The 20,203-nt window shown below is 40.2% G+C and overlaps 1 protein-coding gene across 1 annotated transcript in view; it reads right to left on the minus strand.

Annotated features, from left to right (window-relative positions):
• Window positions 1–563: 563 nt before the first annotated feature.
• The window catches only part of mdga2a (MAM domain containing glycosylphosphatidylinositol anchor 2a), a 145,313-nt gene continuing 125,673 nt past the window's right edge, over window positions 564–20,203 (minus strand). Inside the window, 8 exon segments of the mRNA XM_049596371.1 lie at window positions 564–2,344; window positions 2,722–2,821; window positions 3,525–3,655; window positions 3,745–3,915; window positions 12,409–12,564; window positions 12,699–12,719; window positions 18,527–18,577; window positions 18,580–18,703. Coding sequence (XP_049452328.1) covers window positions 2,256–2,344; window positions 2,722–2,821; window positions 3,525–3,655; window positions 3,745–3,915; window positions 12,409–12,564; window positions 12,699–12,719; window positions 18,527–18,577; window positions 18,580–18,703 — 843 coding nt within the window. The 3' untranslated portion in view covers window positions 564–2,255.

Genomic DNA, 20,203 nt, shown 5'->3' on the forward strand with positions numbered 1-20,203 from the left:
GTATTGTATATATTTGGGATTTGCACCTTTTTGTTATCTTAGACTTATCATATTGGCACTCTTTCTATTGTGACTTCTGTCTAGTAATTTCCCTCGAGATTAATTAAGTTTTATCTCATTAAAACAGGGACTGGATCTTCCAACAAAGCTGTCGAGCTACCTTCATGAAAACAATGACAGAATAAAGTTTTCCAGCGTGGATGAGATGTTTGCAGGTTGTTGTAATATGACGCCAACATGACAAACTGTAAGTGAAGTGATCCTTAAAAACTCCACAGCTTCTGTGTAACTAATGTGAATTCCATCAATGAAAATTACAAAATATATCAACTGCAAGACGAAAACAAGACGAAAACTAAACAAACACATGCACAAGCCTGTGTACGAGTATTACACAGGTCTACATGTTCCTATTTTTGTTTATGCTGATAGAAATGTTTATGTTTCTCAAAAACTACTTCATAAACAATATATATAAAAAAGAAAACTAAATATAAGTAATCTGGTCTCACTGACCAACTTTAGAATAACTTTATTCTCTGTTGAGTCACAGTGATGACGGTCCATGCCAAAATTATGACTTAAAAATCAAAGTTATGAAAGAAAGTCAAATTTATGTCAACTTTCTTATATTAGTTTTTCAAATGACTGAATTTAAGGTTAATAGTTTAAATATTTTGATGGGTAACGTAATCCTCTGTGTGACAGTGAGATGTTCAGATGGATGTTTAGTATCTGGAATCAGGATGTTGTTAGCTAAGCACAAAGTAAGCATAAAACTATGACTTTCCCAGTCAAAATTAAGCCAAAATTATGAGATAAGAAGTCCAAATTATAAAAGGAAGTCAAAAATCTAACTTTTTTTTATGTTAAAAATGGATGTAATAAGCATCTGGAGTCAAGATGTTGTTAGCTTAGCACAAAGTTAGCATAAAACTACGACTTTCTAAATCCAAATTAGGAAAAAATAACCAAAATTATGAGATAAGAGGTCAGAATTATGAAGAACTTCAAAAATATAACCTTTTTTAATGTTAAGATAGATATGATAAGCGTCTGGAATCAGGATGTTGTTACCTTAGCACAAAGTTAGCATAAAACTACGACTTTCTAAATCCAAATTAGGAAAAAATAACCAAAATTATGAGATAAGAGGTCAGAATTATGAAGAACTTCAAAAATATAACCTTTTTTAATGTTAAGATAGATATGATAAGCGTCTGGAATCAGGATGTTGTTACCTTAGCACAAAGTTAGCATAAAACTACGACTTTCTGAGTCAAAATTAAGCCAAAACTATGAAATAAGAATTCCAAATTATGAGAGGAAGTCAAAAATATTACTTTTTTTAATGTTAAGATATATATAAAAAGTGTGTGGAATCAGGATGTTGTTAGCTTAGCACAAAGTTAGCATAAAACTATGACTTTCTGAGTCAAAATGACGAAAAAGTAAGCCAAAATATGAGATAAGAAGTCCAAATTATGAAAGAAAGTCAAAAACATAACTTTTGATAATGTAAAGATGGATATAATAAGCGTCTGGAGCCAGGACTTTGTTAGCTAAGCACAAAGTTAGCATAAAACTACGACTTTCTGAGTCAAAATTAAGCCAAAATTATGAGATAAGAAGTCAGAATTATGACAGGAAGTCAAACAAAATATAACCTTTTTTAACGTTACGATAGATATAATAAGCGTCTGGAGTCAAGATGTTGTTAGCTTAGCACAAAGTTAGCACAAAACACCAACGTTCAAAGTCAAAATGATAAATTGTGTCACCATGATGATTTAACCATGCCACTATGAATTTTAACAACAAAATGATCAAATTTATGTCAACTTGAACTTTTCAAATTACTGAATTCATAGTTAATAGTTTAACATTTTGGAGATTAACTTTATTTTTTTGTCTGTGTGAGAGCTAAGTGTTCAGATGAACGTGTTTAGTGTCTGTAGTCAGGATGTTAGTATTAAGCCTGATGCTAAACCATCTCTGTACTGGGCTCAGATGAAACTGATATCTGACAGAGAGCAGGTTCACTAAAATGTTGGACTGGCCCTTTAAGTCCTCACTTCTCCAGGTGATCTCTTGACCGTCTGTGTCAGCCATCTTGGCAGGAAGTCCCTCTGTAGCTCTGACCACATCTTTGGTAGTTGGGGGGGGGGGGTTAATGGAGGGGGATGATGGGATTGGATGGGGAGGTGAGGGATGTAGAAAAGTCAAAGGTAGTGACGTCCTGTAGAGAGGGGGGGTCACCTCTGCTGGCCAATCAGAGCCAGACTCAGAGTGACGCACAGCTGCCATATATGTGGCGAAGAGGGCGGGGCGAGCGACCTTAGATCTGTGTGGGGGGAAAAAGACAGAGAGAAAAGTTTTTTAAAACAATAAGAACGTTATTTGACATTTTCTTTTGACGAGATGTTTTGTAATCTGAAACCAAAATACAAATTTTTATAACACCGTAAATTAATGCTTTAAATTAAATAAATCAAGGGGAAAGCAGTGTAGCCCTTAAAATCTGAAATTAAAGTTTTTTAAGAGGTTCAGTTTTAAGTTAAGGGACCTCTGAGTTTCAGATCAACACGTCATTTTAAGTGAAATTGTTCGTCTTCAGGGATAAGTTAAAGATGTATTATTTTAACACGTTGTTTTTCAAAGTGTGAACTTAACACTTAAATAAAACTTCTGCTACAGTGACAAGGAGGGAAATGTACTCACTGTTGGGGGGAGGATCTTTACATTCGCCCTCCTCAATGGTGACATCATCAATGGCGATATCTCCCTCGATACCGGCGCCTCGGACCCCCTCCATCACCATCTACCACAGAAGAAGACGAGAAGCTCAGAGATGCACGACTGTTTGTACAGAAAGTGATCATCTGTGGTTTTAGGAGGAGACACATCGACAGGTGGCGTGACTGATCTGCCTGAACATTAACACTGTATATACATTATATACTCCATTATACAGGTATGTGTGAAGCAAATTTTGACTTTTCCAAAACTTTCTGGATTTATTTATTTTTTCCAAAACTTCTCCAGGCCTGGAAATAGCAGTTTTTCAAATTTCACAACTTGGTTTGTCATGACAGTATGAACCCTGGTAAGCGGACTACAGCGTGCACAGATGAGCAATATGTAAATCTTTTTCCACATTCTGTCAGTACGACACGTTTCTTCTCAAGGAAAGCTTTAAGTGCAGTTCTTCTTTTAGGAAAAATACGTCTTCAGATTGGTTCACTACTGACGCGATATCGGCTTCAACATAAAGTTCCACTTCAGCTGCAGCCGGTTTGGCTGATTTTTAAACGCCTCACATTAAATAAACGGCTGTGATTGGCTCAGCACATCTCAGGCTGCTGGAAGTCTGTCCAAAGTGAAGAAGAACCAGACGCATCTGTCAGAGCAAATAAAACATTAGCTGCAGATTCATCTGGTTTCCAGGTGAGGATTCATCCAGGTGTCCTCGAGAGCTGACATAAAGTCGGTGTAGCCTGCAGTAAAGTGGGTGTGGTTTGCACCTGGAAGGCTGCGGTTGGGTGGATGTTGACCTTGGCTTGCCGCCACCGGTCCCCTTGGTTACCGCTCAGACTCCAGACAGAGGTGTCCGTCACCGTCTGACCTTTCTGACGCAGAAAGACGTTCAGAGCTCCTGCAGACACAAACCAACATGGTCGGCTCTTTATTATCACCGTTACTATTACGTTACATCCTGGAGCTGAGGCGCTGCTGCAGACTTACCGATGTGTTTGCCGTACATGTGGTAGTAGAAGGCGAAGCAGTAGGTGGGGTTGTTGGTGACGGCGGACGTGGACGAGGAGGTCTTGGAGTTCATGTTGAAGGTGGGAGTCAGCAGCCGAGCCTTGTCTCCCTCCAGCCTTGGCCTTGACGTCTCGATGTACATGTAGAAACCTGAGAGAGAGTCACAACACAGGCCGTGGTCAGAGGTCAAAGGTCAGATCAGAGCAGGTCAATACACCAATAAATCACCCAAACTGTGATGGTCACTGCCACACACGGTAATGTGTCCCCGATTAAGACTCTTTAAACGCATTAGTTTGTTATCTACACTGGTTACTTTCATTTATGAGCAACCATACCTGAAGAATTCACATCACACAGCTTGATTTAGATTCTGCTTACTTGCTTTCAGCCTGACATTGTTTAACTTAAATGTTCACATTCTAGCATTGCAGGGTTACAAAGGCAAATAATTTGATTTGAATTATCTGTTAGGTCACTTCCTGGTGGAGCACGAGGCGTGGCTGAGGTCTGATGACTCTGAAATCCTGGAGCCAACTCATTGGACCAAACCATGCACTGTCATATCATGGGGGGATTTGGGTGTAGTTAGTTTTGCCTTGTGTTAAGTTGTAGTTGCCGTCCATTTTGGTTGCCCCTCGTGTATTACTTAGTATTTTTGGGTAAATAAAACCCCATGATTTTGTTAACTCCTGTGTCCTTGTTGCCTCACTGCTTGGTCCCGAACACAAACACAACCTCTTGTTAAACATTACCTCATCATTTTTTTGGAGTTCAACGCAGATATATGATTGTTTAACAAAAGTGTGTTTGCAGAATTGCATCTCTGCTTCTTGCAGATCATGTGGGCGTCATCACAGCGTGACCTCCAACATGCACTGGGGCAGTTTGCAGCTGAGTGTGAAGCGATCGGGATGAGACTCGGCACCTCCAAATCTGAGGCCATGGTTCTCTGCTCGAAACTGGTCCGGGTTGGGAGAGAGTTACTGCCTCAAGCGAGAGAGTTCAAGTATCTCGGGTGTTGTGCTGGACCGTGTTGGCGAAGAGGGAGCTGAGTCAGAGGGCAAAGCTCTTTAATTTACAGGTCCATCTACGTCCCAACCCTCACCTATGGTCATGAGCTCTGGGTAGTGACCAAAAGAATGAGATCGTGGATACAAGCGGCTGAAATGGGTTTCCTCTGTGAGGTGTCTGGTCTCAGCCTTAGAGATAGGGTGAGGAGCTTGGAGTAGAGCTGTTGCTCCTTCGTGTCAAAAGGGGTCAGTTGAGGTGGTTCGGGCATCTGATCAGGATCCTCCTGGATGCCTCCTGGAAAGTGTTGCTGGGGAGAGGGACGTCTGGGGTGCTTTGCTCAACCTGCTCCCCCAGCAAACCGGCCTCGGATAAGCAGATGAAAATGGATGGATGTTTGTAATTCATAACACCATTTTGGGAGGACATGAATGTTTGTAAAACACTTCATGTCAGGACTTTTTAATTCATGTTACTTTTTTCCTAATTTTTATTTATCCATTTAATATTGAAACACTCCGAGGCTCCACAGAAATCACAAGCCGGAGTTTTCCGCTTATTTTAACTCCCTGAGCTGCAGAGGGAATTGAACCTGTAACCCTGCCTTGCTCTGCTCCCACTGACCTGCACAGATTAACCCACGAGGCAGCAGCAGTAAAGACTAATGCAACAGAAAGCTGCCGCGACAGCAGCGCAAACAAATCCACCTCCGGCTCATCCAGCAGAAAAACAATCCTCACAAATTAAATTGTACACGAGTGTAGAAAACACTCAGCACGCATGTTTCCTGTTTGACAGTGGATTTAAAACGGTTTACCCCGAGGCTCGCTTTAATGAGATTCTGCTGCAGAGTGAAACAAGCTGCAGAAGACGAAGAAGAAGTGGCTGACTTTCCAGCGGGAAACGAGGAGGACGAGACAAACGACTCACACATCTGCTAAAATGTACGAGGAGTTATTTTAACCTTTGTTTACTCTGGGATTAAACTCTCAGTGCACATATTTTATATTTCCCCCTGTTGTGCAGTTAATCCTCATCACACTGCAAACTGCTGCACCACTTTAAAATGTAGCAGCAACACATTTACACACTGAAATGTTGCTATGAGCAGATATGAAGACAGTTTTACACACAACTGTGATCAAAAACAAGAGTGTATTAAAAGGGTAAGTTTGGTATTTTTTAAACCTGGAACCTATTTTTTTATGCTCTTGTGTCTACGTGACTGATGGGAGCAACGATTTATGCAACTGATCAAGTATTGAGAGTGAGCACTACAGCAGGGAAACAGGCTGTATCTGGTTAAACAAAAAGGATCTTACTCTGTCAAAAGTTGTGGATGGTACAAATAGAACTGTTCCGTACCGTGTACCGTCCCCATGTTTGGTCCCCCCTCTGTTGGGGTACCTAGCACACAGATCTGGTACTAAAAGGTGAGGCTGTAAACACTGCAGTCTGATTGGTCAGTAGTGGACGGTCACTCTGCTCAGGGCTGAGTTGTGGCTGGTTTTGAGGCAATGGGGGGGTGTGAGCAAGTAACAAAACATGTAGCTCAGCATGTGACGTAAACAGTGACGTGGGAGGGAAGCCGCGGCTGGTCAGTCCTTCGGCGATTCTCTCGTATGTCAGCCCGTCCATCACCGTCCCCATCATCTGACAGTTAATGGCCTCTTCGTTTGCAAGGACAAGGAGGGCGCACAATTCCTTCCTGGTGTTTTTAAACCCAGTTGCTCATCTTTACAGTGTCTGTCAGGTGTCAGGTTCCGCCAATATGTCTACCCTACGAGGCAGAAAATCACCAATCCGGTTCTGTGTGTCTAAACGCTCGCAGCTTGCCGGCAAAAAGGCACAACATTCGCGGAAAATCTGGTAGTGTAAAAGGGGCTACAGTGAGTGCTGGACGGAGCAGTGAGTGACAACAACCCTGCCCACATTTAAGAGGACTGTCTGTGGTGGAAACACTAAATAGACCGAGGGTCTAGATACCATGTCTGAAGGGTTACCGTTGGTTCCAAAGGTACCATACTGAAAGGGTTTGGTGGAAACGGGGACATATATAAGGACATTTATTTTATTTACAACAGTTTATACACTAAGAGTTATAAATGTTTCATGAAAACTTACAACTTAATAGAGTTTTATTTCCCAAGGTGTTTTTACCTGATTGTGTTTAATCTTATCTTTTCTTATCCTGCTTTTTTTTTTTTTTTTTAAATCTCAATTTTATTTTCCTTTATTTTCCTTGTTTTTATTGTTTAATCATAAATTTTGTGATTACTGGCTACTAAAACATGTTAAAAACTTTGTGTTGCATTTTATACATGGATGGTGCTTTTTCAATAAAGTTTATTATAATCATTACTATTATAATAAAATAATAACAGTACAGCAGTACTGTACTGCTGCACTGTCATTTTATTTTATGTCATACTAAGTCATCATTTTGAAACAGAAATTACATTTAAATAGTTGAAATAGTCATGCTTTAATAAAAAGGGAAAACTGTGGATTAAATGTCATATTTTCTGATTAAAAAATACATGTTTTGCTTTAGCGTCTCCTGATTGTCACAGACTGTGCGGTTCTATTTTTATCATCCTTACATTCATCTATTGTTTCCTCTGGTTTGGTTTATTCCTCCTGTGGTGAAAGTGAATTGTTCTGCTGTCAAAATGCGTGAAATCGTGTCAGTAGAATTTAACAGCTTTTGTTTAGAGGTTTTGTTCCCTTTATATCATGAAGAAGAAAAAACGTTGTGATGAGTTTATTTTTGTTTTCACGCTGTCTTTAAAAGTCAGAACAGCAGTTGGCAGTTTGAAGAGGACGTCAGATGATATTCTATATTTCTCTTCATGTTCAGACTCAAACCAGTCGTGAATGTAAATATCATGTGTATCTGATTTATCTTCTCACTTCATCACCATGAAGACAGACTGTAGTTTATTGTGTCCCACACATACTGTCCTGCTGACACAAATACTCACAAGAGCACCAAATGTGGATTAATCCGCAGCTGAAAATAGTCCCCAACAGTTTGATACAAACGTTAAACAGTGAAGTTACTGATAAAATTATATATTTGTGTTTTTAAAGATCTCCAGTTGAACCAGTGGGCTCGGAGCTCAAGGGATTCCCCTCTCTCTCTCTCTCTCTCTCTCTCTCTCTCTCTGTCTGTCTCTCAGTCTAACCAGCTGTCTCTCTACCTCGGGGCGGGGTCTGATGTCCAGGTGTTGACAGCCAATCACATTTGATTATTTAGCCTCTTCCTGCCTGGAGGAGCCACAGCAGGCGGCCTCTGAGACGACAGGTTGTGACTCACACTTTGCATGTACACACTGCTGCAGCTTCCACCTACACACAACACTACACAACGCCGCAACACACCACACCATGACACACCATGCCATGCCATACCACGCCACATCATACAACACCATGGCACACCATAATATGCCACAACACAACACACTACTTTGTACCACGCCATACCATATCACTGCAAGACACACTATGCCACGCCTTGACACACCACACCACGCCACACTCTGCTATGCCACAACATACTGCACCATACAACACCCTGACACACCACACCACAATATGCCACACCACACCACATCACCCCACGTTACAACACACCACGCTACTTCACGCATCGCCACAATAAGCCACGCCATACCATGTCACAACCAGGCACACCACACCAGGCCACACAACATGCGGCCAAAACCACATCGGCCCAGGACACAGACTCCCTACAGGTCGCCGCAGTATATATAAAGTGACAGGTCTACATCACTCTGTTCTGATCCCAGACTGTCCTGAATCAGTGGACAGAGAATCCATCTTTGTGTTTCTGTTTCCTCTGATGGATTTCTTTATCACTTTAGCCCTCGCTCTTTGTCTCCGTCACCAAAAACCTGACGTTTGGTTTGAACATTTTCAATAGAAGAAATAATCCCATCTGTCAAACTGAGGCACTTGAGGAAAAATCCGGACGTGACAGCTGACTGTTCGGGCCCGAGCATTTTAAAGTAAGAAGTAAATTAACAAACAAAACTCTCAACTCTGAACTGTCATTCTTTCCTGCAAACTATTTTTTGCTCTAGGACAGACGCTAAAGTTATCTTTATCTAACTGAGGACGTATTGGACAGTTTGACAGGTCGGCTTATTACGCCTACTTACAGATCCAGTGTCAGTGTTGACAGTACAAAGATAATTCAGTCGGACATTTTCCTCGCTGTAATCAGGCTGTGAAAGTCAGTGTGACAGTCAGTTTGTATTTGTGACATGCTGCTTCTTCCTGATAACGTCCCTCTGTCTGTATGGGAGGGAGACATGCCAAACTCCATTGGAAAATGTTGCAATTTAAAAAGAGTATTCAAGTGATGATATTTTACTCTGACAGTCATACTGAAGGTGTTTATCTTTCTGTCTCCGACGTCTTTAATTCTGTCTCTGATAGCGAAACTGACCAGCTAGCTGATGAAACAATGCCTTTGTGTATTTAGACTTTCTTTCACAATTATAAACAAGAGTGCAGACATGATAGGAAAACTAAAATAAAATACTAAAAATACTAAAATACTTGAAAAATGTTGTTAGTAACTTTGGACCACTGGTGCTTGTTAGCATTGTTAGCGTCTGTCTCTATCTGTGACATGTTGTCGCAGTTTAAGCTCCATATTAGCTGCAGAAAATCACTATTCAATGTAAATATATATCATATATTTTCTTTATTTGCTAGCTTGAAAGCTATTGTCCCCTAGCAAGCTAACGTAAATTTAGTTCTCTTCAGCTAACGTTAGCTTAGTAGTTACTAACTAATGTAGAAACTAGTGTGAGGAGGGAATTAAAATAACTTAGTTTAAAACCACCGGAACACATAAAGAATTTCACATCGTTTTTAAAAAATGGGGAACAGGTAATGTTCACGTTATTTGAAGATGGTTACTGTGAGTACTAGCTTTGTTGCAATGAACCGAATCATTGTGGCAGTGCGCTGGCAGTTGTTTTAGCGGAGATGTGAAATTGGCAAACTTGTTTATTTCTGTTGTTATTTTCAGTTGTAACTGTAACACTTAAAGGTATAGTTAAACACGGTGGTCCGACCAATCTGACATTTCTGCTGTGGTTATTTATGTAGTTTTCTTGAGTAAACGCAGTATTTAGCACTGTTAGCTCCAGTCTCTACTTGTTTACTATTTTCCGACTGGGACATTTTGCCGCCGTTAAAGTCACATATTTGCTGCACAAAATCACTATTTAATCTGTAACTACCTCAATGAATTTATTTTCTGATATTCTCTAGCTTGGAAGCTAATGTCACCTAGCGAGCTAACTTTAGTTCTCTTCAGCTTTCTGTTGTTTCTTTGACTGAAAAATCCTTCCACTAGATTAAAAAAAACACATTATGTGATGCTTAGCTAAGGGCTTTTAATTACTGAAATAATTCCCCAAAAAACAAATAAACACAAAAATATGTTTTGAACTTTAACTTGTAACTAAGCCTAAGATGTAAGGTGTCTCTGAGTTTCCTCTTCCTGTTTTTAATGAGACCTTCCTGTCAGATTTGAACACGCGTATCCTGCAGACGTGTTTCTTCTCTGAAGCTTTTACAGTAGAAACAAACTATTTCATCCACAGCAGAAACAAAACTCTGCAGTGTGTCCGTCAAACTGCTCTCATTCAGTCAGCGAGGACTCCTCCGGCTGCTTCGCTGCTGCTTTTTATTTTCAGCCTCTTATCGTGCTCAGAGTGGGCGTCGCCCATCCTAAACGCCACGAATCAGAGACGGTACAATGTTCGTCTCCTGAGTCCGGCACGATGATTAACATTCAGTGTCAGTTTTAATCCTCAGCTCTCCTCCTCCTCCTGTCAGAGCTGCTGCTGACAGAACCACATGAAAAACACACCAACAAATAAAACCTCAGAACGAACAGAACGCCACGAAGGAGTCTGAGCATCAGCTGTTAATGTGGCTCCTGTATGGTTTCCTGTGAAACTAGCTCAGATACATGAATGGAAATCAGTTTATTTGATGTCTCAGACTGACACAGAAATGATGGATAAAGGAAGTGTTTATTAGTGAACTCCTCTTTTCTCTGTTTCTCTCTCAGAGTCATGTCTTTAAATTGATACCATTCTCATATCTGTCTATTAAATATAAGGCTGCAGCTGGTTAGCTTAGCTTAGCATAAAAAGACTGCTGGCCTGGCTCTGTCCAAACAGAGAACAAAACCAACCTACCAGCTCCTCTAAAGCTCACTGAGTAAAGAGCTGGGAGGTGGTTTTGTTGCCTTTGGACAGAAACAGGCGCACTGTTTCCCTCTGTAGTGACTAAGTCCTGTACTTTAGCTGCGACTGTCTGCTAATGGCTTGAAGTGTTTAGACGAGTACTCAGAAGATGATTACCAGCCTCGACAATATTTTAAATAATCACATGTTTATCAATCACCAGTGTCCGTAATGTCCATAACGTCCAATAAGTTTTGTCATAAACTTAAAACAAATACAGCCTAAAAAAATATTTTTATCAGAGCATGGTCGAAAACTGTTTGTCTTCTTTAGTCATATGTTTCCAGTCTATATGCTAAGCTAAGCTAACCATCTGCTGTTTGCATATTAAACATACAGATGTAAAACTGTATTGATTTTATCATTTACCTCTCCATCAAATAGACCCTTTTTAATGTTAGTAAACAGTATGACCTTTTTTGGTGGGCTTGGCTTAGCTGGAGGCAAAACAATTCTCCACAGACGTTAGCTAGCGCTAGCTTGCAAGTTCTGTTGGCTTGTTTCAGACAATGGAGGAAGATGATGCAAGTGGTGCGTTCAGAAATACTTATTCTGAGTGTCGGAGTGCACTCTGACACAAACTGGACCATTCATAAATTCGTAAACCTGTCTGAATGTCAGCTCACTCACTCTCCGGGACCGCCAGTGTTACTTGAATAAGTAAACACTGACCAACGGGACCAGACTGGCCGACCCGTATGCTCTCACTCAGTGGATGGATGATGTCACAGGAAGCCAGTCTTACAAAGGAGGACCACACTTGTTTGTTTTGCTATGGAAGCTAACGTTAGCTAATGTGCTAAAAAGTTAGCGTCCCAGAGAAATCCAAACTTCCTCTTAATCCCTCCCCAGTTTCTGATGAGGTGGACATGATAACCCTTAATACACATAACCTTATTCATCCCTACAACAGGAAATACTTTTTCCCTAACCTGATATGAAGTGTGCGCTGCACATGTGAGCATTTTTGATGATGGCCTCCGTCCAGTCCTTTGGTCTTATCACATTTAACCATAGCTGTCTTTGTTTTTGTTGACGGGCAGTGGCATCTGGTAAATATGATCATGTAATAGGATGACAGAGTGATCTCGCCTTTAATCTGCCATGGGATGTAGTAACAGTGATGAAACAGTGTGTGTATCAATGAGACAGCCAAAGACTAAATTTCAATTAAAGATAAAGAAGCCAACGGGATTACATGTTAGAGTTTTACCTTTTATAATTCCATGTGACAAATAAATTATTTATTGATTAAACAAAGGTTTGGCTTAAGTCTTATTGTCTTCAGTGTGTGTGTGTGTGTGTGTGTGTGTGTGTGTGTGTGTGTGTGTACCCTGCTTGGAGCCGGTGTGGTCGGAGCTCGGTCCGGTGTTCGGGGTATATTTGGTGTCTCGTGTGGCGGCACTGTGACGTGTCCAATCAAACTCGTCTGTTTTGTCCTGAGAGAACAAACACAACGCCTCGTCCTCGAAGCCACACTGGAACTCCCCTAAAAACACACACACATGTAAAAATGACATATAAAACAATATTCTTTTATTATGAGCAGCTTTCTTAACACAAATTACAGCTGATTAAACCTTTAATTTTGACTTAATGAGTTTTATGTTGAGTTGTACTTACTGAGATGTGGATTAACAGGAGCTGTGGAGGGACAAAAAACAAAAACTCTGTTAGTTCATCAAGTCAGAGAACAGCTCTCCACAGGTTCTTTGGGTTAGCACAACCTTCATGATGCTGCAGGAGGTAAAAGAAACGAGTGAAAGAAATACAAATGCAGAGATGAACAACATATCAGTGGGCAGTAAATGAAAAAATTAAATTGTTTTTGTTCCGATAATGAAATTTTAGATAAATACTTCTCCTTACATTTCTATTGTTTCATTAATATTAATAATATTCTATCGTCTATAAAAAACAGATAAATTTGGGTTGTTGCAATTGGCCCTGAAATCTGATATCGATGCATCTCGATGTCAGCAAAATAAAATCAATGAGTTTTCAAGACAATAAATAGTTTTCTTTCAGGTTCTTTCAGTATAAGACAGGAAGAAGTTTTCTTTCAGTGTAAAACAAGAAACTGGAGTTGTCTCTCAGGCTAAAATGGGAAGCATACGTTTTCTTTCAGCATAAAACAGGAAGCAGAGAAGCGAAATCAAATCAGCAGCAGGTTTGACACAGTCAGCTGTTTTTTAATCTGATTTTCAGAGCAAAAGGTAATTACACCGCATGTTTCTCTCTCTCTCTCTCTCTCTCTCTCACACACACACACACACACACACACACACACACGCTCTAAGTGCAGCTGTTGGAAACTGTGTGAACAGCTGCTGTGTCATTTGGCAACAAGCTTGTGCTTCGTTATCAACCAGCACTAATTGATGAGCTCTTGGTGCTGTCTGAGTGTGTGTATGTGTGTTTGTACTGCTATCATTGTGAGGACCACGACACAGACCTTCAATGTGAGGACACTGGTAAATCCTATTTAATCATGTCTCACTCCTCAATCCCTGAACCAGAACTCGACCTGGGCCTTGTTTCACAGAAGTTTCTTTAATGTATGTTTTTATAATAATGGTGTGATGATGCGTCTTGTTTGGTTGCTTGGTTGATGTGCTTGGTTTCAGAGCTTATCATCATGAGCATTCAGTGTTTGCCACAGCATTACAATATATTTGTAATGGTGGGGGTGGATGGGAGGGGGCCCACAGAGTTGAGAGCTGAAGGATCTGCCTTGCTCTCTCTGCCCAATTAGCATGAGCTAACACAGCAGCAATGGCTATCATCCAACACAGAGCCATTAAATGGTCCAAAAAATCTTGTACCTCTCTGACATTAAACCTGTCAATAACCACTGGTTAATGTTAGCCGCGTGATGCTAACAGTTAGCCCCGTCATTGTACGTGTGTGTGAGTCTGTCCCCGGCGCAGAGTTGCAATAGTCTCATGATAAAAACAGAGGAGGGCTGAGCGAATCAATACACTGCACGCAGCTCCACAATGAAATTAAACTTCACCTGTTTTAAGTAGTCAAATCTGCGGTAAAGTTGCGGTGAAAGGACAAAATTGCAGAATTCACAGGGCTTGGCTGGATTTGCGTTGTACTGACTGTCAAGCTTAAGACGTGTTTCACAAAAGGATCTTAACTGTTACAAATTATTGCAGATTAACAGATACAGAAAAGTTTGTATTGTTTTTGTTCATTTTTAAGTCTTTTATCACGAACACTGATTCTCTGTGCCTATAGATGTAAAACAAGTGATTATGTTTTAGTTGGAAAATAGGAAAATAAAACAAATGTAACACACAAACACACATCGTCATCATCATCTTCCTCTCCTTCATGTCTGCTGCATCAATCTGAAATGTCACTTTACAGATCAGGCCTGTTTCCAGTTACCATATCTTCACTTTGTTTATCATGACACACCCATTTACTGTAAGTCTAGACGCCACAGCAATATGAATGAAAACATCTGCTTCCTGTTTACTACAAAATAAGATCCAAGTTGCAATAAACCAAGATAATCCTTTAACACAACAGAATCGGAGACTCTCTCTCTCTGTGACTCAAATCTGACAGAATATAAACACACCGTCAGTGGTACGATGACATTAACCTCGTGTTTGATTCACTGTGCTGCAGAGAAACGAGTTCACAGCCTCAGAATATGTTAATTTACTGACTACATGACCTTTTACAGCTGTGTGTGAAGACAACAGCCTGCAGCATTTACACACACACACACACACACACACACGCACTTATACACACGATGATGTATCTTTAACTAAAACACAAAGTTGACTCAACTCTGATTTTTATTTTCTCTCTGCAGGTTAAAAACTAACGGCTGCCTGTAGGAGGGAAATCAATTTAAACACTGATGAAGGATTTGTAAAATGGTCCTTAAACGTGTGTGTGTGTGTGTGTGTGTGTGTGTGTGTGTGTGTGTGTGTGTGTGTCCTGCAGGCTCGGCCTCCCTCCAGAGCAGAGGAGGTGTGGTGTGTGATGTCACAACGTGTTAACAGTGCTAGTTTTGAGTTAGTGCTACAGATCTGGGACAGTGCGAAGACAGGAAGCCACACACACACACACACACACACACACACACACACACACACACACACACAGCTCTGGTTATCAGACGAACTCTCCAGCAGGAGCCAGGACACATAAATATCAGATTTATATAAATATAAATCGTTACAGGTAAAAATGAATTCAATGGCTGTCCCTTGAAATGCTCTTTGCCCGTCTGTGTGGCGTTTTGGTGTCCAGGTGAGTGGAGCGGTGTGAACAGGTGGGACGCTCATTCAGATGAGGTGACACAAACAGAACACGAGTGCTATTTCAGTGATTCTATCAACAAGAGCAAACTGAACAGCGGCAGTGGAGGACGTATTCAGATTCTTTGCTGCAGTAAAAAATATTAAAACAAGAGTCTGAAACAAGTAAAAGCCGTGCAGTGAAAGTGACTGTTATACTATATATATATATATGATGAGCAGTATTTAACTGTTGTAGTTGTTGAGGTGGAGCTCACTTTTAACCATTAACTTATGATTATTTCCATGATGGATTAATCTGCTGATTATTTTCTCCATTAAAGGTCCAGTGTAGGATTTAGGGGAATGTACTGGCAAAAACTGAATATAATGAGAATATTTTCTTTCACGTATAATCAGCTGAAAATAAGAAGCGTTTTCTCGTTACCTTAGAATGAGATGTTTATATCTACACATGGTGCAGGTCCTCATCTACAGAGTCTGCCATGTTGCACCGCCATGTTTCTACAGTTGCCCAGAACGGACAAACTGAACACTAACTCATGCAGGGCCATTTGCGTTTTTGTGTTTCTAATATTAGGCTAACATTAGCTAACCAGGGTGAGTGGAGTGCTGTAGGCACTATGTTTCCATATGTTAAGGTGACTGTTTGTTTGTAAGCAAAGCAAACATAAAATAAAATAAAAGGCAAAACATTAACATCACAAAACACTGAAAATTTTGCCAACTCTAAATGGACAGCGCTTTGAAATGCGGCGTTCACTAAGTCAATAAGTGCCGGATTAAAAGTCTAAAAGTTTCTCGTCATTTTATGTTTTTGTTTTTTTTTCTTTAAAAGCTGACCGGTTAGTTACCAGATAATGAACATCAGACTACCAACAGCAGAATTAACCAAATCTGACATCCCTAACTGGCATTATTTGAAGGAAAGGTTTGTACAGTTGGAACCATGAAATGTTTTTAACATGGAAAATTACTTCATACCAACAAAATAATTTCACCTTCATTATCTGTCAATCGACTAATTGATTAATCATCTAATCCTTTCAGCTGTACCTGTGTATGTCAGGTACAATCGTCTATAAAGCTTCTTCTTCTGTCCATTAAATCCCTGCAGGCGCTTGAAGGCAGCATACAGTATGATGATAAATGTGTTGATTTATTCTGACTGGAGAACAAACAGCTGCACTGATGTCTGACAGATGTCAGGTGATGACCCGCAGAGGGTCATGTGACCAAGCCAAGCACTGACAGGTGGAGGTGTTTACCTTCACAACATCAGCTGATGAGACGTCTGAACTTTCTGTTTGAACCCTGGCTGCGTTTGCTGCGAGGAGTTAATGTGAGGATCAGGAGGAGGCGAGGCATTTACTGACAGTCTGTCAAAACTCAACATCACAGAGCAGACGAGTTCATGTTCAGATCGTCTCTCCTGGTTTGTGTTGTGTGTTTGTGTGTCGCCGCCTCCCGCTGTGAGTTTGTCCTCTTTCTCTTCTCTTCTGGTGGCTTTGTGTTTTTCCTATTTTGACATTTCTCTGCAGTTTTGTGTTTTTTTGGGGGGTTTTTTAGATTCCCGTCAGGATTTCTGTGTGACAGCTCAACATTTCTTTTGTTCTCTTGTTTTTTTTTAGCGTTTTTGTTTTATTGTTTTTTCATATAAATAGAGAAGCAGCGTGGCAACAGACAGAAACCTCACAACAACACTGCATGAAATAAACAAACATGTTTAGGATATAAAACAACTGTAAAATCTCATATTTAGGTCTCAATCACTCTGGGACATAACAAATAGAAATCATTAGATAATATACTGTAAATATTTACTGACTTTATTCAAAAGATTATTTTTTTATTTTGTCAGAGAGAAATTTATTCCTAATTTCTCCAGTTTTGTAACTGATCATGTTCTAAGTTTTTTTTATTTGGCAGCACGGTGGTGCAGTGGTTAACATTGTCGCCTCACAGCAAGAGGGTTCCTGGTTCGGGTGGGGGATTCGAACCCAGGATGGGGGAGCCCTTCTGTGCAGAGTTTGCATGTTCTCCCCATGTCATTGTGGGTTTCCTCCAGGTGCTCCGGCTTCCTCCCACAGTCCAAAGACATGCAGGTTAATTGGTGACTCTAAATTGTCCGTAGGTGTGAATGTGAGTGTGAATGGTTGTCTGTCTCTATGTGTCAGCCCTGTGATAGTCTGGTGACCTGTCCAGGGTGAACCCTGCCCAGTGTCAGCTGGCAGCAGTGCCTATGTCCATTATTTTTACAGTCTATGATGTGAACACAGTCACTGTGTTGCTCTCTGCATTTAGACTTTATACTTATACACTAGTCTAAGGCAGAGGTTTCTGTGAGGTGCTGTAAAGTTAAGCTGGTTCAAAACACACATTAAACACACATTAAACATGACTTAATAGAGACAATTTCAAACACAAGTACACAAATCGACTTCACTATAATTAAACGACACATTTTCCACACATGTACAACATGCTAATGCTATTAGCACAAGCCTATGGCATTTTACACTGTATGAATTAGCCTAGTGGCTAGCGCGGAGATTTCTTCTACTCATACTGAAGCCAGAAACAACAGCAGCATTTAACAAAGGTAACGTTACAAAATTCGTCTCCATTACAACTCACAAGGTTCACTGACAAAACAACTGTCTCACACTTAACACATTTTCCAGACAAACATAACATGCTAACGTTATTAGCACAAGTGTATGGCATTTAAGATTTTATAAATTAGCCTAGTGGCTAGCAGAGATTTCCTCTGTTTAAAGACTTAAAATACTATTTCATGGAGGCTTTATTGTTTTCACAATTTATTGTTTCTTAACTGTGAAATTAAATCAAATGACTGCTTTGTTTCCACTGAGGAAATGGTTTCAGCTTACAAAAATAAACAGGAGGTCTGCTTCGCTATGACACGTATTTCTGGGGAGGTGCACGTCAGGTTACAGCGTAGACTCGGTGTCTATTCGATGCAGAAGCATAAATCCCACTTCAGACATGACTCTGTCTGTTGTACTGATGGACATTAAACTGAATATATCAGGCATTATAGTACAACTCCCCATCTTAAATGTTCAGTCATTATTTAACCACCAGTTTGAATTTGATTTTAATTCATTGTCTACATGAGTATGAGATAAGACAACATACCGCTGTACGTGATGATGCGTTCAGTTGCGTCGCCCTCTCCGTAGCGGGTGATGGGGTGAGGCGGACCAGGTAGGACTCAGGTTTGATGAGTTCGGTTAGGTTGTAGGTCAACAGCTCCCCCTTCTGGATGTTTCCCTCCATGGGAATCTCCTGCTCCCACCAGCGAGACTGACCCATCTGACACACACAGACACAAAACACTCGTTTAGGTCACTTATAAGGACGCAGCATTAAATCATGTTCATTCATAATAAAGACTAACCTATAACCATGACCTGATCCTAACCTTAAGTCTACACCAAGTATTAACCTTTGAACATTTTTGCCAAAATGTTTATTGTAATTGTTGAATGGTTGAACGAGGGTAGAACAGCACTGGGAAGTATGTGGCGTTTGTTGGCAAGTTTTCTTGGAAATTTTATGTTTCTCACTCCATATGTAGGGTTCCACGACCTTAAATCTAAAAGTACAACAAGCTTATATGTATTCCCTTATACCAGTTTCAGCCATGCTGCGAAATCTTGGTTAAATAGCCAATTTTAATTGAATTTGAATGGGGAAGCCATGTCGTCCAGGGTACAATGACAGCTAGCAAACAGAAAGTGTATCCTCTGCTCTGAGCATCACGGCCGGAAACAAAATGAGTTGTTTGTTACAGTATCTCAATCTGTGTGACATTAATGCAAAAGGGCATACTGGAAATTATTTCTTAAAAATGTTTCAATTATTGTGAGATTTTACAGAGCAATGCCAGAAAAAAACAATTCATAAAATCCTACTTCCACTGACTTAGGACTTTGGTTTTAAGACTTTTCAAAGATTGATTTACGACATTTTAATACCAGTAACGCCCTTTTTTAAATTAATGAATTCAATGCCTTTTAAGACTGTTTAAACTTTTGTGGGAGCCCAGAAATCTGTTTTGCTGCTGCCCCTGTCCACAGCAGAGCGTTGCTTAGCTCCCATGTCAGTACTCCAGGCTGTTTCTCCAAACTGGAGGTATCCTGAATGCAATCTACTGTCGGTAAAACACTGACTATGGATAAGTACCTCATATGACCACTCTTCAAAACATCCAAACTGTCCCTTAAAGTTAATTCTACTGACACACTGATATTCATGGACTGATAAGTTGTGTATGCAATGTGAAATTTTGAATTTGTTTATCTGATTGAAATCAAACAAATAATGAAAATGAATGTGCATGGAGGGGGAAATGATTCCCTTTATTTAAATAATATGCAAACAAATGCACTCATCTCGAAAGGTTAATATACACGCCATGTTTATATGTAAAGGGGAACTCGTACTAAAACTAACTTAGGAAAATGAACACATGGTTTGATTGACTTAAACCTATTGTTCAAATATTTTAACCCAGAGCGAGGACTGTAGATATGCTCTCGGTCACTTACATTGAAAGGCTTTATGAAGGGATGTTTTAATGTCCCCTATGAGCAGGAGGAATTACTACAGTAAGCAAAAACCATTTTAATTCATATGACTGACTACTGTTTTAAGACAGACTTGAAAAACTGTGAACCCTCCCTTTATCTTGTTGAGTACAGTGTTATTATCAATGGACAAAACACCACTCTTTCTTCTCCCATAAACTCACATTTCTTCATCTCTTTCACTGCTGTGTTAATGGCTGCTCTCATGTATTTGTTTCATTGC

The sequence above is a fragment of the Epinephelus fuscoguttatus genome, linkage group LG14, assembly GCF_011397635.1.
Source record: "Epinephelus fuscoguttatus linkage group LG14, E.fuscoguttatus.final_Chr_v1".
NCBI lineage: Eukaryota > Metazoa > Chordata > Actinopteri > Perciformes > Serranidae > Epinephelus > Epinephelus fuscoguttatus.